Genomic DNA, 18,280 nt, shown 5'->3' on the forward strand with positions numbered 1-18,280 from the left:
ACCATGGGACCCCCGGAGAACCGGCAAGTCCAACACAGGACGGCAAGAAGCCGAAGCAGCCTGAATATACTGCGCAACGGCAGAAGCCTAAAACAAAAGAGGGCAAAAAAAAGTAAGACATCCTAAGAGCCAAGGCCCAAGTGGTTTCCACAGAGGAGGCAAGCACCGTCTGCCAACACGCAAGCCGGGAGGCATAAAAGAGAGCCACCGCATCCCGCAAGATTGGCGCGAAAAGCTTCAACAAGGAAGCCGATGAGCGAGCTGCCGAGGCCAAGGCGCCAGACCCAGGAACAGCCCCAAGCGCCCCCACATCCTCTGTGAGCCAGTCGAAAGACAGCTCCAGGAGGAAAAATAAGCGCAAGGCCGCAACCAAAAGGCCCCGAGTGCACAAGTCCTCCGCCACCTGCACCACCGAAAGGGAGGGAACCTGAACATGGAGCTGAATGACACCAACATCCTGAGAAAGGGCAGGAGCAAGCAAGCACTCATTGAGGCGCTCAAGGTCGTCCCCCCAGGAAAACCTGAAGCACCGTTGAAGCCTTGCCACTCAAGCGTGTGGGAACGGCAGGAGTGCCAAGCCTCCAAGGTAAAGACAGGACAGTCCACCAGCCAGGACGACTCCGGAACCTTGTAACGGAACCAGAAAGGGAACGAAGTCCCAAACCTGAAAGCTGAGGGATCCATTGCTGAGGCATAATCCGGGTCACACAGGAGGTTTGCCGCAAGGGCCGCCCGCACCGCAGCAGGTTGGATGCGATAAGCCGAAGACCTCCAGGAAGACGGAACCGAACCAGGGGAGGGGCTGACACCAAGTCCAACTCATACGCAGAGGGGAGAAAAGGAAACCCCACTCCTTGTAAGAGTAAGCCCCACTCAGTGGGTAAAAAAACCTAGGCGGGGTCCAGTGGGGCCCAACACCCTCAAGTCAGCCCCTCGCCAGCCCCAGGGTCCTCCTTCACAGGACCCGGGGCCGAGTCCTCCCCCCAAAACCCGACCCCGCTAGACAAGGCCGGCGCAGTCGTAGAAGCCGGATAGAATGAGGCCCACTGGTCAGACCCAGAGGCTTCGGCCGGGGAAGGAGACTCGAATGCCTCCGTCGCCACACCAGAAGAGGCATCCCCCTAGGCTGCCCGAGTCTCAAGACCAACTAACCCCTTCCCCGACTCCGAAACCCTCAGACGTTTCGGGGCAGGAAGCAGGGAAGGGGGGCCAGAACGAACAACAGGAGGGGAAGGACCAGGAGGTGCGGACTGAACCAGTGTCGAAGCGACCCCCCACCCCCAAGTCTGGGTCCCTATAAGCAAAACGGGGCAGCCCTGGGGCATCCGGGTGAGCAACCAACCGAGTGCGTTGCAACAACCGAAACCTAAAATGCAACACCTACGCACCCTGTACCCAAAGATGATCATCCATAGATTGAGTAAATTTAGCCACCAGCAAGCAACAATACTCACAGGACTCAGGGTAGCAAGTGTCACCGACCCAACAAGCTGCGTGACTGAGGCAAAAACAGTGAGGGGTTGCCCTGAGACAAGGGAACCGAACAACCCTCTAACTCGCATGAAGCGAGAAGGGACCTCGGCGTCATATCCATCAGACCCACGCGTCCCCCTAGGGAATTCCCAGGGTCCTGAGCATTTATTTCAAGAGGACTCGTGTTCAGGTAAACCCAGGCAGGGTACTGCTAACCGGCGCCCAAAACTTCCAAACAAACTGTCTAAAGCTGAAGCCTAGGGACGTGTACTCTCAAGGGGACAAAGCAGGGGGTACCACCAAATATCAAGGTGAGGCCAAACACCAGTGGCAAATAGGGCAGAACCCCCGACCAAGGCAAAATCAAAGGGAAAACAAAATCCCGCAAGAGGACCCCAAGGAACAGAGCCGGCCGCTGTGATAGGTGACAACTAGCTGCGCAGCACCCTGCACCCCTTACCAATGCGAAAACTGCCTCTTACCCTAAGGTAAACCAGGGAGACAAAATACCCAAGTACCCAAAGGGCGGCCGAGAAACCGAGCAGTAAAATGGACACACAGAAGCAGACCCCGAGGAACTTGTGGAAGGTAACCCCAAGCTCCAAGGGCAGCACTTACAAGGCACTTAAGGGGGCATCTGGTTGGCATCTGGGTCCAAAAATGCAAAAATGAAAACTCGTTCGATTTCAATCAAACTTTTTTGACAAGTTCTATATGAAAAGTGTTTCATCTGGTCCAAGTTTCAGCATCGTAGCATAAATAGGAAGGAAGAAAAAAAATATTGTAGTAGTTGTGAAAATTATACAAAAATGGTCAAAATCGATTATCAATCAAAAGTGTCAACTGAAATCATAGCTATGACTCTTTTGCTATCACAATAGCATATATTAAACAAATATTATAATTAGTTTAATTGGAAAAAAATTTTAAGAAAAAAAAAAAGTATTTTTTTCTTTTTTTTTTATTTAAATATTTTTGTTTTTTTCATTTTTTTTTGGGCGATTTGCATCAAACTTACACACCTGACTGTACGTAAGCCTATCTGTAAGGATGCCAATTTTGGAGAAAATTGGTTGATGTCAACCTCAGCCACAGACTTTAGAACCTTAGACTTTATTCATTTCTGTTTTTTTTCAATTGACACAAACGTTTACAAAACTGATTCCTTTTTTATTCAATTTACATGAAACTTACATAGTATATGTGAAGGGCATGTCTCTACATTGGGGGGCTTTCATTTTTCTCTAAGTTCATTTATTGATTTTATAATAGCAATAAACATGCCATATTTGCAAAAAAAATTTGGGGAACTTTGAACATTTGTATTAGGAAAACTAAAGATGTTTTGGAAATTCTAAAGCCCCAAATCCTTTATTATATGCTAATGTGTCAGAAAAGTCTCACAGAATAATTATATCTGAAACGTGTGTTCTGAAGTGTGGACTTGAAAATGTGTAAAAAACGTTGAAAAAAAAAAAAAAAAAACTCCCTTTCTATTTACGCTGCAGTACTGAAACTTGGGACAATTTAAGCACTTTTCATATACAACTAGAAAATTAATATTAGTTGACATTGAACAACTTTCATCTATAATCCTCTGACGACCCCTTAAGGAAGGGAACCCTAGGCGCATGCAGCCTGCAATAACTCCTGGCTTTCACACCCCTGGAGAACAGCATCCACTCACAAGGCACAGCGCCGCAAAAATACTGGAGCCAGAGCACACAACCGAGCCGATAGCATCAACCTCAAGAACTGGGGTGTGGATCGCCGGCATGGTAGGCCTGGGGCTACCCCTTCCCCCTTCCGGGGAGGGGGGGGGGGGCTGCGCAGACAGCGATGCGACAACAGGTGACGTCATACTAGTTTGCTCGTTTTTGTTTGGGGAGTTCTATCCACTTGTTCGGCTTTTGGTTGCAATTTTCACCAGAATAGGGGTTTGTTTTGGGACGCCTACCTTCCGTTCAGCTTCTGTTGGAGCCGGGTGCTTGGATGGTGTCCCTGGACCTCCGGGACGCTTAGTGGCACGTCCTGATTCATCCGGGGTTCAGGGACTGGTTCGGTTTTGTTGTGGGGCTTCGTGCTTACCGCTTTCGTTGTCTTCCGTTCAGTTTGAACCTGGCACCTCCCGTTTTCACGCACCTCACGCGAGTCGTGGTGACCTATCTGCGTCTGTTAGGTGTTCGGGTGTTGGCCTACCTCGAAGACTGGCTGGTTTTGGCTCCCAGCCAGTCGGCTTGTCTGCTACCCAGGGATCTGGTTCTTTTTCAGCTCACCGGGTTCGGGTTCTTGGTTAACTGGAGGAAGTCCCATCTGGTTCCCTCCCAGGTTCTCGGACCTGGCTGGGCCTTGTGTGAGACTTTCAGACCGCTTCCTTGTCTCTTCCTCCGGAGTCTTTTCTGCGGCTGCGGTTCTGCTTGTGCCAGTTTCTGGGGGGCTCCCGGGTTACCCGGCGGTTGCTCAAGGGTCTATGCGGGAGCCTGAACTTCGTAATGTTGGTCTACCCGCCGGGTCGGGTTTGGCTTCGTCGGCTGTTCTGGTTCCTTTGGGGACGTCCCTTCCACCTCTCGTGCGATCACTGGGTTCCGACCCCGGGGGCTTTGTGTCGGTTGCACCAGCTTCTTCTTCTGGTTTTTTAAGATTCAGTGCCTTGGCGCCTACCCGAGCCCTCGCTCGATGTGTTCATGGACGCGTCGTCTCTCGGCTGGGGCTTTGTGAACAGTGTTCACCAGGCCGGCCAGTGTCAGTGGGGTCTGTCCTTCCCTCAAGCCCACAGCACTGTGCGGGAGTTCGCGGCGGTGTGGTTTGCTCTTCGGAGGATTTGAGTCGCCCAATGGTTGACGATCCAGCTCCGGGGGAGGGGGGGGGTGGGGATTTGATACAGTCCTTGGGTCTTTAGCGCTAGTTGCTTCGGGTGACTCATCTGCTGAGTTCTCGGGGTTTGGCTCTCCTGGCAGTTCACGTGCGGGGAGTGTCCAACGTCTTGACCGACGGCCTGTCTTGTTTCGTTCCCCTCTCCATGGAATGGATGGTCGACACTGACTCCTTCCGTTGGCTTTGCCAGACGTTCAGACGCCCCGAGGTGGACTTCTTCGCATTGGCATGGTTGCGGTGCCTTTCCCTGTATGTGGCGCCCTTTCCTAACTGGGAAGGTCGTCAGGGTCGACGCTTTTCGGCAGGACTGGTCGAGGTCGGGGTTCCTGTACCTCTTTCCCCCAGTTCAGCTGTTGCTCCAGGTCCTGACTCGCTTGGAGACTTACCAGGGGAAAGTTGTCTTCTTGGCCCCTTGGTGGCTGGCCCTGCCATGGTATCAGGCGCTGCTTGCTCGGTGTCCGAACCCGGAGGTATTTCCGCGGCTCCGACCTCGGTTGGAGCCGAGGTCGAGGCCAAGGTCTGCGGTCCTCGACCAGGACTCCTTTTTGTTAAACATCCCCAGAAAGCAGCCAGTAGCAGCTGTCTAACTCCCAGGTACCGATTAGCTGCTAGGTGAACAAAGGCATCAGGGTGAAAGAAATTATGCCCATTTGATTCCTCCTCCACCGGGGATCAAACCCGGAACCTCAGGACTACGAATCCCGAGTGCTGTCCACTCAGCTGTCAGGCCACTGCTGGATGGCAGAACTGCGTCATCATATGTGACAGTTGTGGAGACAAAACTGAAAAAATATAGATTGTGAAGAGGAGGAACACATCTAGTATGGGGCCCCTGCGAAAGGGAGATGGAACTTTCATAGATGACAACAAAGAAATGATTGAAGTACTGAAGAATCAGTACGACTCTGTTTTCAGTGAGCCACTAAACACTAAAGATTGAAAACCCAAATGAATTTTTCATGGATATGATACCAACATCAAATCATGTATCAGATGTCACCCTATCCCCACTGGATTTTGAAGAAGCCATAGACAGTATGCCTATGCACTCTGTACCAGGCCCTGATTCTTGGAACTCCATATTCATCAAGAACTGTAAAAAAAACACTATCGCAGGCCCTTCACATTCTTTAGAAACAAAGCCTAGATACTGGCGTTATCCCTGACATACTAAAAATAACAGATAGCACCACTCCATAAAGGAGGAAATAAGGCAGGGGCAAAAATTACAGACCGATAGCACTAACATTACACATCATAAAATTCTTTGAGACAGTGCTAAGAAGTAGGATCACAAAACACACAGAATCCCAGCATCACCATAACCCTGGGCAACATGGTTTCAGAACAGGGCACTCTTGCCTATCACAGTTGCTGGACCACTATGACATGGCATTAGATGCCATGGAAGACAAACAAAACGCTGATGTAATTTACACAGATTTCGCAAAGGCCTTCGACAAATGTGATCATGGTGTTATTGCACATAAAATGGATCTACAATTTCCTTACTAACAGAACCCAATGTGTAATAGTCAACAAAATAAAATCCGGTCCATCAACCGTGAAGAACTCAGTCCCTCAGGGTACTATGCTTGCTCCAGTACTTTTTCTCATCCTCATATCGGATATCGACAAGGACACAATCTATAGTACCGTATCATCCTTTGCAGATGACACTAGGATTTTTATGAGAGTAGACAATATAGAGGACACGGCAAACCTCCAATCAGATGTAAATTAGGTCTTTCTATGGGCTACGGAAAATAATATGATGTTTAACGAAGATAAGTTCCAGCTCATGCGCTACAGAAAAAATTAAAATATAAAAATGGAAACCACGTACAAAACTCAGTCAAATTATAACATAGAACGAAAAAGGAATGTAAAGGATTCGGGTGTACTCATGTCAGAAGACTTTACCTTTAAAGAACACAATAAAGTAGCCGTCACAACAGCAAGACAAATGATAGGTTGGATAACAAGAACCTTTCACACTAGAGATACTATACCAATAATCATACTCTTCAAGACGCTAGTGCTCTCTAGAGTGGAATACTGCCGCACATTGACAGCCCCTTTCAAAGCTGGAGAAATTGGTGACCTGGAGAGCGTGCAGAGATCCTTTACTGCTAGAATCCACTCAGTAAAACTTCTAAACTATTGGGACCGACTAAAATGCCTAAATATGTATTCTCTTGAGCGCAGGCGGGAGAGATACATAATAGTTTGTACGTGGAAAATATTAGAGGGGGCTGGTCCCAAACCAGCACACAGAAATAACACCACATGAGACCAGAAAGCATGGAAAGATGTGCAGAATACCCCAATTGAAAAGCAGAGGTGCAACAGGTACTCTGAGAAAGAACTCTGTCAACATCAGAGGCCCGATACTGTTCAACACGCTTCCACTATACATAAGGGGCATAACTGGCCGACCCCTCACAGTGTTCAAGAGAGAACTCGATAAGCACCTCCAAAGGATACCTGATCAACAAGGCTGTGATTCATACGTCAGGCTGCGAGCAGCCGCGTCCGACAGCCTGGTTGACCAGTCCAGCAATGGCTTGGTCGACGACCGGGTCGCGAGGACGCTAAGGCCCGGAAGCACTGCAAGGTAACTTCAAGGCAAGGTATGCCAGGATGAAAGGAAATAAAGAATAAATGGGAGGATTAGTTGTGTTGATACAACATTAGAGCATAAAGGAAATACAGGAGGTAAGTAACCCAACAGGATCGGAAATATGCAGAATACTGTATCAGCATCACAGTTTAGATTTTCTCTAGCGAGGTTAAAATTTGGTGCGGTTACCAAGGCATTTTGGGGGGAATGCATTTTCAATAAATATTGCAAGAAAGACAAAAGTATTCAGATATTTTAGTTGATGTATTGCAAAAAGTATTTACATATAGCTTTAGTGTATGTTGTTTGTTTCAGTATTATGAGAAGCTTGTGTTACAGGTTCCCAAGAACCCAGAGTTTATGGGAGAAGCAGCTCGCATCCAGAAAGAGGAACAGCAGAAGATTGATGAAGCCGAGCCAGTTACAGAAGAGGAGATGGAGGAACGAGACAGTCTTCTTACTCAAGGTTTCCTCAATTGGAGCAAGAGAGACTTCAACCAGTTTATCAAAGCCAATGAAAAGTTTGGACGGGATGATATTGAAAACATTGCAAAGGTAAGTTTGACTGATGGTTAATGCCAATAATCTGTACCTGATGTATTGAGGACTACCTTAGCTATTGACCCTGCCAGGACTAGGAATCCTGCAGGTTATGAGAGATGCTTATTTTTCTTGGAAGCGCTTCTTCAGGTCAATCTTTTAAGTTGTGCACTCATTTTCCTTAAACAGCTTTGCAGTGTAAATTCTTTGATGAGTTAATTAATCTGAAAAGTAATGTGTTTGCTGTATGTTGACTTTGCAAGGTTGAAGTTAACCTTTTGTTTGTGCTATTGAAGACTTTTCATCTCCAAAGGTCTGCAGAATGTGTACACAAGCTAGTTTGGCAAATATTGGCCAATGATCAGAGGCATAAAGCATAATGTAGAATGTACTATTTGTTTGTGTGTATATAGAAATGCTTTATTAATTATTTGGCAAGTAGAAATATTATCTAACAGTGACCGTTGCAATGTACATACAGGTACCGTACTCAACTTTGGCTGCCATACTAGTTGAATAAAATATCTTAAGATAACTTTCCAATCAACTGGTATTTTCAGATGCATGTAGTTTGAGAAAATGATTCAGGTTTAGCAAGGCTATATGTCACAGTATTCCCCATTTGCTCTAGTTCCAGACCAAAAACTTTTTCTCATCATGTGGTAGTTCTTATTTTATTGTCAGAACATAAAATGTTATTTAGGCATAAAATATTATTATTATTGACAAAACAATCTTTCAGGAAGTTGAAGGTAAAACACCTGATGAGGTGATGGAGTACTCTGCAGTCTTCTGGGAACGATGCTCTGAGCTTCAAGATTGTGATCGCATTCTGGCACAGATTGAGAGGGGCGAGGCTAAAATTCAGCGAAGGGCATCGATTAAAAAGGCTCTTGATGCTAAGGTCAGATATTTTATAACATATTTATTTGCTGTTAAGAAGTTCAGTTATGTTCTTACTATCAAATTTGAAACACAAACCGAAACTGTCTCTAATTTCCGCTTGTTACAACTTGTAATAAAGTTGTTACATCTTGGCTTAACGTGTTTATGACGTATTAGAACGTTGTTACAACTTGCTATATTGGTTGTTATAACTGGTTAGGTGTTAAAACTTGTTCGAACGTTGTACCAACGTCATAGTTTCAGTGTGTGTTTGGCAGGTTTTGAGTAACTACTGGAGATTTTGGTTACAAGTGTATCAGTGGGATTCCCACCCACCCAAGCCAATGGGGGGGGGGGGGCAATGACTCCCGTGGGGGGCTCCCATGGCTTTGATAAGCTTCCGTGGGGAACCCCTATGGCTCCCTGGAGGTATCGGGCTAATATGTTTTATATTAGACCGTGACATTAGCTATGGAGTTTGACCTACTAGGGACCACAAGCCAGAACTTGGCCCCTTCAGAGAGGTTTCAGGGATCAATGGTCCTGGAAAACCCCCCCTGTGGTTGCAGGTTTTCCTTATTTGCCTTCGACTGGGGTTAGGCACCCAGAAAGGTAGGACTTACAAAACAAACCCCACACGGTAAGAAATTAACAACAAAATCCGAAAAGAGAAGTAGAATTCCCTCCAATCCCACAGAAACCAGCAAACGTCACACTGCTGTCGCACCGCTTGTCAACGCAGCCCTACCTTCCTCAAGTGGAGGAGGGGGGGTAGGGGCCGAACCTCCTCATGCCAGCTACTCAGGCCTTCAGTTCACAAGCTAGTGTCAACCAGGACAGACGCTTCTCTGGCCTCAAATTCCTCGGCGAAGTTTGCCTTCGTGGCGTCCTTTGCTGTGTTATTGTTGTGTGCGTGGTGGCCAGGAGTTACTCATCAGTACCGGGGCTGCATGCGCTTAGGGGCTTCATTCCCTTAGCGCCCTGTGAGTACTGCCCTTGCCTGTTTGGGTTCTTTTCCCGGGGACATTTGGGACCCATTTCTGTGGAGGTTCTTGTTGCTCGGCATTTACCTCACCCTAAGGGCCAGCTGGGGTTTATGGCCCTTGTTTGGCTTTGGGTAGGAACTGTTATTGTGCTGGTTGGGGTGTCAAGGTGTTTGTGCAACCTGGCTACCTATGCAGTTCCTGGTTCCTGTTGCCGCTGGGAACGTTTTACTTTTGCAGGGTTTTCTTTTCTTTTTTTTTTAATTGCCTGTTGGGGGTCTGCCTCGTGTGCTATAGTTCCACTGATAATATTTTGGTGGCCCTTTGTTAGGTCCCCATGATTGTGCATGTCACAGGGGTTTCAGTGTTGTACTCCTCCTTCATTAGCTTTGTGTTTTTAACCGGTTAGCAACACCTTGCCCGGGCTTCCCGTAGTCAACATTCTACGGGCCCTAGAAAACCCTGTCGGGGTTCAGTGGACCAATAGATGCATCTTCTGGGTTCCAGCCGACCTTGTTGCGGGTTTGAAGGTTGCTGTGTGCCCGTGTCTCAGGGTGACTGTTCACCCTGTCACCCTGAGATACACCTCTTTTGCCTCCATCATGCTGCTTGTTGGGTCAATGACATCTTTGACCCCGGAGTCTTGCAAGTCGTGTTCTCTGCTTGTACTCCAATATTATTCTGATGATATTACAGGCAGCATCCGTGTTGCATGCTCGGTTTAGGTTGCTGCAACACGTTAGGTTGGTTTCCCGCCCGGATACCCTGCAGCTACCCTGCTTTGGTTATAGGGACTCGGTCCTCGGGCCATTAGTTGCTTCGACTTTGGTTCAGTCCGTGCTCCCTGGTCCTTTCCCTGTTGTTTGTCCTGCACCTTCCCCCTTGCTTTTGGCTCCCAAAAGTCTGAGGGTTTCGGAGTCGGAGAAGGGTTTAGTTAGTAATGAGACTCGGGCAGTTTCGGGGGCTGCCCCATTCAGGTTGGAGACAGAGGCATTTGAGCTGGTTTCTCTTGCCGAGGCTTCTGGGTCCCACCAGCAGGCCCCCCTTCTTGTCAGCTTTTGCCCTGGACTCTGCCTTTTCTTCAGGGGTAGAGGGTATGGAGGACTGCTCTGCCCCGGGTCCCAACTTGGGAGATCTCGAGGTTGGGGAGGAGTCGACCTGGAGGAATTAGGCCCCTTTTGACCTCGCTCGTGTGCTTGTACCTTCCTCGCGGGGCTTGTTGTTGCAGGGGAAGGGTTTTTTTTTTACCCCCTTTCCTGTATGAGTATGAATTGGGTTCAGTTCCAGGGCCCCTTTGGGTACCTCAGCCCTGTCTTTCCGGAGGGTTTCTGCTTCTCGTATCTCCGCGAGGGAGGTTCGGGAGGCTCTTGCTGCATACCTCCTACGAGACCCGGATTCCGCCTCTGTTATGGATCCACCCTCTTTTGATTTTGGTTCTTCTTCCCCATTTTGGGTGCGTTTGGGGATTCCTGAGTCTTCCTGGCTGGCAGACTGCTTTTATTTTTGTTGGGGGAATGGCATGGGTTCTGTCAGTCACAACCGTTTGAGTTGCGAGAAACGTCTACCAATTTGCGGGTTTACCTGGGAGGCAAGTTTGAGCGCCTTAATGCGTGCTTGTTCGCCCCCTGTGTTTTCTCGGGATATTGGCCTTGTGCGGCTGCACGTGCAGGTTCCTTACCATTTGCTGTCCTTAGTTACAGAGGATTTGCGCACCCGTGGGCATTTGGCTTCAGTCTTACATTTCTTTTCCCTTCTCAAGCTGTGTTCTGCCTGGCTTGAGGAGGATATGGAGGCGTTAAGTGCCTGGCCTTCGTCTGGAGTGCTGTCCTCGGCGGCTAGGGTGTCGGCCACAGTGTCGAAGCTCTTTGCGCCTATCCTGAAGGAGGCGGTGTCTCTGTTCTTTGCTTCTCGCCTCGCGTGCTGTCAGGCTGTGCTCTGACAGCCCGTAGCTCTTGGAATCCGCTTTGGCCCTGGCTCTTAAGTTTTCATCTCCGTTTTGTCCATTGCTGTTTACAGAGACTGCAATCACGCAGTTTCTGCAGGCGGCTTCATCTAGTTGTCGTCCTATGTCGGACTTATTGGTTCTCCAGGGTGGCCATTCTCGGCCTTTTCGGAAGAGTCATGCCAGGGCTTGGGATTCCGCTGGTTGAGGTAGGTCATTGGTGCCAGCTTCTGAGCTGACGTTGCCTTCAGAGCCGGCGTGGTGATCACTCTGTTTGGCATCCGGCTTCTGATAAGGGGTGTCAGCCCTTTCGCTGTTCGCCCCGTTGACCCTCTGTTGATTTCATGATTTTCTCCCCCCCCCCCCCCCCCCCCATGATGGGCGGGGGAGGCTTGCTCTGTTTGCTTGCGCTTGATCCCATGATTTGAGGGCGTTTTCGGTCATGTAATCCGACCTGTGGTAGCGTTGGATGACGGCTCCTCCTTTGGGCTTTGGGGCTGGCAGGGCAGACTTTTTTCCCTGCACTTCGTCAGGTCGTCTTGGAGAGGGTGCGCTTGGGCATGGTCGAAACGACCCCATTCCCTCAGGTGGGTTTCCTGCCTGATTCCATTGCCGAAACGGGACTGTGCAAATCTGCGGTTCATTCTGGACTTGTCCCGTCTGAACCCCTGGATTCCTTGCCCCTCCTTTCGGATGACTACTCTGTCTCAGGTCTGGCTTCTGTTGGAGCCGGGTGCCTGGATGATGTTCCTGGACCTCAAGAATGCTTATTGGTACGTTCCTATTCATCCGGGGTTCAGGGACTGGTTAGGTTTTGTGGTAGGGCGTCAGGCTTACCACTTTCGTTGCCTTCATTTTGGTTTGAATCTGGCACCTTGCATATTCATGCATCTTACTCGAGTTGTGGCGACCCGTCTGCATCTGCTAGATTCAGGTTCTGACCTACCTCACCAACTGGCTTGTGTGGACTCCCAGTCAGTCCACTTGTCTGCTCGCCAGGGGTGTGGTTCTTTTCCCAACTCGCCGGGTTCGGGTTCCTGGTGCACTGGAGGAAGTCCCATCTGGTTCCATCCCATGTACAGACCTGGCTGGGTCTTGTTTGGGACTCTCAGACTGCTTCCTTGTCTCTCCAGAGAAGTTGCTGTGGCTGCGGTCCCCGCCTTCAGCTGTTTCTGGGGGGGTCCCAGGTCACTCGGCAGTTGCTCAAGCAGTTGTGCGGGAGTCTGAACTTCGCCGTGCTGTTCTATCCGCCGGGTCAGGTTTGATTTCAGTGTCTATTCTGGTTCCTTCGGGGACGTCCCTTCCGCCTCTCTCGCGATTGCTGGGTTCGTCCTCTAGGGGTCTTGCGCCGGTTGCTGCGTCACCAGTTTCCTCTTATGGGTTTTTGGGGTTCAGTGCCATGGCGCTTACCCGAACTCTCGCTCGATGTGTTCGCAGACGCATCGTCTCTCGGCTGGGGCTTTGTGACCAGTGCTCACCAGGCTGGCCGGGGACGGTGGGGTCCGTCCTTCCGTCAGGCTCATAGCACAGTGCGGGAGTTCGCAGCGGTCTGGTTTTCGCATCGGAGGGTTCAGGCTGCTTGGGATTTGACCGTCCGGCTCCATGCGGACTGTTCCCAGGTGGTTCATTGCCTGCGGGGGGTTTTCTTTGGTTCTTGCCTCTTTGGGGCTGGCCGCTTTAAGTGGCTCGTATGCTGGCTTCTCGGGGATTGGCTCTCCGTGCGGTTCCTATCCAGGGAGTGTCCAGCATCCTGGCGGATGGCCTGTCATGGTTTATTCCCCTGTCCACGGTATGGGCGGTCGACGCTGACTCTCTTCATCGGCTCTGTCAGACATTCGGACTCCCGGAAGTAGACCTCTTAGTGTTGGCGTGGCCTCGGCATCTCCCGATCTATGTGGCGCCCTTCCCCAACTGCGAGGTTGTCGCGGTGGATGCCTTTCAGCAGGACTGCTCGAGGTGGAATTACCTGTACCTCCTCTTTTCCCCGGTCCAGCTGTTGCTTCAGGTTCTGGCTTGGTTAGAATCCTACCCAGGGAGAGTAGTCCTCATGGCCCCTTGTTGGTCGGCCCAGCCTTGGTTTCAGGCGCTGTTTGCTTGGTGTGCGAACCCGAAGCGTTTTCCCGCAGCTCCACCTTTTTCAGCTGGTCGGACCAGTCTGGTAAATGGCTGATTCGGTCTTCTTCCCTGCTCTTCGCATCTGGTCTTTTTGATGCAGGTTTATCACCATCTGTTTGGTGATCAGGTCTCTTTTTTGACGATGTCCCACCTGCGAGCTTCATCTCGGCGACAGTATGAAGCTTCCTGGCGTTCTTTTCACTTTTTTTCTCTCTTCATAGGTTGTTTTCTTTTTCGGATCGGGTTGTTTTGTCCTCTCTTTCTTGGCTTTTTCAGGACCGTCATTTGATGCCTAATACTGTTGCCTTGTATCGTGTGTCGGTGGCAGAGCCGCTCCAGCTTGCGTTTAGGGTGGACGTCTCATCTGCCCCGTTCCATGAACTATCTCGTGCTTTGTTTCACCTCCGGCCCGCTCATGCGCTGCCTGAGCTGTCCTGGTCCTTGGACAGGGTGTTCTCCTATCTTTCCTCTTCTCAGTTTGTGGTGGCCCCTTCGGTTCAGGATTGTTTTTACTAGGCTCTAATTTTGTTGGCATTGGCCTCTAGGGGTCAGGTCGGGGAGCTTCATGCTCTCCTCCGGCACAGGGGTTTTCTCCTCATTTTGTCCTGGTGGTAGGTTTGTTCGTTTGCAGCCATCTCCTTTTGTTCTGGCAAAGAACGAGACAGCTGCTTTCCCAGGGGGGGGGGGGAGGTCCTTGGGTCATTGATGCTTGGTTGGTCAGACTTACTCAGATGCTTTAACATTTCTAACAAATGTGACCTAACATAAGCCTACCCATCTTTTTTCTTTTTCTTTCTCCTCATATTTTTACATTCCCATTCTTCCGTACCATTCTTCTTGTTTTTAACTTCCTCTAGGAATTACCTCCTCTTACCTGCTCCTCACCTCTCTCTTGCCTTACTTAATACCCGTGCCTCCCTCGCCTCATCACAATCGACTTGATAATAATTACAATTCACTGTGTCGGGGGAACAGAAGCCAGAGTGTATTAATGTATTCATACACATTTGACTTTTATCGAGGAACTCCCCCCCCCCCCCCCCCCTTGCTAGGTGAACAGAGGCATTAGGTGAAAGGGAATGTGCCCAACCACTTCTGTCCCGCCCGGGATTTGAACCCGGAACACTCGATCATGCATCGAGAACGAGCCTGACTGTACTACCGGGACCCTAATGGTCCAGAATGGATTGAAACGTCGTCGTCTCCTCATCTTTTGGTGTGTGGTTTGGTCATCATTTCTTCAGCCACGTTATTGTGACTCGTCGTCTGCATCCAGTGTCTGAACATTTTGAGCAGCCATAGAGGAGACACTAAACTTTTAACAACAGCAAATGAGTGATTATTATGTATATATTTGAGGTAAAAATTGCTATATGCAATTTTAAGGTTTAGGCTTTTATATATAAATATTAGTATGAATAAGTACATGGTGTCTGTATATCTATACTGATATATCCATACATACTTATATTTTCAAAGTTATACATAATAAACTGTACCTTTGATATACAAATGCAACCTGTTAGCATGAAAAAAATCAGTAAAGTTAGAAACTATGAAAATAAATCAACAAAGTTGTTCCCAATGCAGCCCCCTCACCTCATTTCTACCTTTTGGATACCTTCTACATGCTCATTAACAATGTCAAATGAAATAATTTTGTTCTGAATTTCTTTTTTTCTGCGCACCTCAAGAAGAGGTGCGTAGTGCAGGGGTTATTGATCAAAATAATGGTATTGGCATTTGTCTGGGTAACTTAGGTGGGTGTTAGAGGATAGAATGTTTTATGTTGATGGCCGCCACCTTCTCACATAGAATTATGTTGGAATCCTAAACATTTATCTAATTAAAATATTTGGGTCATAATAGAACACCCATAATCATTGCAGCTTTGATACCTGGTTGATACCTGGTTGATGGGGTTCTGGGAATTCTTCTACTCCCCAAGACCGGCACGAGGCCAGGCTTGACTTGTGAGAGTTTGGTCCACCAGGCTGTTGCTTGGAGCGACGGAACAACACAAGTGACTTGAAGATTACAACCATTGTGATGGGATCCCTGGATTTGAAAGTTCTCGTAATCCATCCGATCATTTTTCTGGCTGACGCAATATTTGCTTGGTTATGCTCCCTAAACGTTAGGTCGTCAGACATCATTATTCCCAAATTCTTTACGTGCTGTTTTCCTACTATGGGCACATTTGATTGTGTTTTGTACCTTGTATTATGTTTAAGGTCCTCATTTTTACCGTACCTGAGTACCTGGAATTTATCACTGTTAAACATCATGTTATTTTCTGTTGCCCAGTCGAAAACTTTATTAATATCTACTTGAAGTTTTTCAACGTCTTCAGCCGAGGTAGTTTTCATACTGATTTTTGTGTCATCTGCAAAGGATGATACGAAGCTGTGACTTATATTTTTGTTCATATCTGATATGAGAATAAGGAAAAGCAGCAGTGCAAGGACTGTACCCTGAGGTACAGAGCTTTTAACTGTGCTTGGACTCTATTTTATTTGGTTGACTTACTCGCTGAGTCCTGTTTAATAGAAAACTGAGTATCCAGCGTCCTACTTAACTGGTTATTCCCATTGACCTCATTTTGTGAGCTATTACTGCATGGTCACATTTATCGAAAGCTTTTGCGAAGTCCGTGTATACCACATCAGCATTCTGTTTTTCTTCTAATGCTTCAGTGACTTTGTTGTAGTGATCAAGTAGCTGTGAGAGGCACGATCTTCCCGCTTGAAATCCATGTTGGCCTGGGTTGTGAAGGTCATTGGTCTCCATGAAATTGGTGACCTGACTCCTAATCACTCTCTCCAATACTTTTATTATGTGGGACGTTAGTGCAACTGGTCTATAATTCTTTGCCAATGCTCTGCTCCCTCCCTTGTGTAGAGGGGCTATGTCTGCTCCTTTAAGTGCATCTGGTATCTCCCCCGTGTCCAAGCTCTTCCTCCACACTATACTGAGTGCCTGTGCTACTGGCACTTTGCATTTCTTTATAAATATTGAATTCCATGAATCTGGACCCGGAGCTGAGAGCATGGGCATGTTTTCAATTTCTCTTTCAAAGTCTAGCACGCTCGTTTTAATATCAGTTATATATACAGGGGTTTGGATATCCCTCATAAAGAAATTGTCTGGATCTTTCACTTTCATGTTATTTATTGGAGTGCTGAACATGTCCTCATACTGCTTTTTTAGGAGTTCGCTAATTTCTTTGTCATCCTCCATGTATGAACATTCACTAGTACGAATTGGTCCAATACTGACAGTGGTTTTTGCTTTTGATTTCGCACACGTAAAGAAGTATTTTGGATTTTTCTTTGAATTGCATTTCCAGAATGCAGAATGCATTCATTTCATGAATGCAGAATGTATTTCCTGAATTGCTTTCTGTTCAAACTGCCTTTCTTCAGTTTGATATGAGTGTTTCAATTTCCGCTCGATTTCTTCAATCTCCCTATTTAAATTATTCCTTCTTTGACAGGAAAGTCGTATCTGCTTAAGCATTTTCGTTATTTTTTTTCTTCTTTTATAGTGTTGTCTGCGTTCTCTTTCTACATTGGATCTCTTTCTGGCTTTCCTCAAAGGAACATGTTTCAGACAGACTTGATACGCTTCCAAAGTCAGTTTTTCAATTCCTTCTGTAGGACTTGTATTACTTAGAACAGTTTCCCATGGAATGTTTGTAAGTTCCCTGTTTATTTTCTCTCAGTCTATCCTTTTATTATTAAAATTGAATTTACTGAATAACCCCTCTCGCTTGATCAACGTTTCAGGTCTATTTTGAGTATTGATGGTCGTTTGCGCTTCAATAAGCTTGTGATCTGAGTACTGTATGTGGTATCTGATATATTAATGTCCCTGATAATGTCTTCATTGTTCGTAAAGACCAGATCTAGAATATTTTCATTTCTCGTTGGCTCTGATATCTGCTGGCCGAGTGAAAATTTGTCACAGAATCTAAGTAGTTCTCTAATCTGTGGTTGGTTAGGTCCCGATCAATTTCCTGGTATAATATTATTGTTTACTGTTCTCCATCTGAGACTAGGCAAGTTGAAGTCACTTAGGAAGATAATATCAGGTATCGGGTTCTCCAAATTATCAAGGCTCTACAGGTATTTTGTTTATCTGTTCTGTGAATTCCTCGGCCGTTGCATCTGGCGGTTTGTATATTAGAATAATCACCAAGTTTATTTTCTCTATTTTTAATCCCAGTACCTCTACCACCTCATTTGTAATGTTTGTAATGCTTTAATCCAATTTTGGAAATGTTTTGTCTCAAAAATGTTTTGTTATGTCGACGATGGCGGCTACATCACAGCAACTTATTTACACACTACATTTTTCAGTCAATGTTCCTAGATGCTATATTAACTGGTTGAAATTGAAATTGAAATTGAAATAAGTTTATTGAGGTAAAATACACACAAAGGGATGAGGTAGCTCAAGCTATTCTCACCCCATTCAGTACAACGTGTTAATATATACATAGACACACATCACAAATAAACACATTACCAAACATTCTGAGAGGTAAAAATATACATTTCCTCCTTCACAAGTAGTATGTTATCAGACGTACACACAAATACTTTTATGACCTAGGTATACTGTATAGACAATTTGCAAGACACCTGCAGATAATTCAACAAAATATTACAATCTTGGTGCAAAATTCTTATATCTCTCAAGAATATCATCAACCTTTCCGTTGTGACACATCCAGGCTATTTGTTCAGGAACAGTCCTTATCTCAGTGTTTCTATATACATTAATCAACGGACAATCAAGAATATAATGGGCAAGGGTGTGAGACCTTAACATACCACATAG

The 18,280-nt window shown here is 47.1% G+C and overlaps 1 protein-coding gene across 4 annotated transcripts in view; it reads left to right on the forward strand.

The window, feature by feature from the left end:
- Window positions 1–18,280, forward strand: part of LOC123758614 (chromatin-remodeling complex ATPase chain Iswi) — a 103,285-nt gene that overhangs the window by 72,521 nt on the left and 12,484 nt on the right. For all 4 annotated transcript variants that reach the window (XM_045743068.2, XM_045743069.2, XM_045743070.2 and 1 more), the window contains 2 exons: window positions 7,310–7,525; window positions 8,253–8,414. In XM_045743068.2, coding sequence (XP_045599024.1) covers window positions 7,310–7,525; window positions 8,253–8,414 — 378 coding nt within the window. The remainder of the gene's footprint in view (window positions 1–7,309; window positions 7,526–8,252; window positions 8,415–18,280) is intronic.

Source organism: Procambarus clarkii, chromosome 31 (genome assembly GCF_040958095.1).
Source record: "Procambarus clarkii isolate CNS0578487 chromosome 31, FALCON_Pclarkii_2.0, whole genome shotgun sequence".
Classification (NCBI taxonomy): domain Eukaryota; kingdom Metazoa; phylum Arthropoda; class Malacostraca; order Decapoda; family Cambaridae; genus Procambarus; species Procambarus clarkii.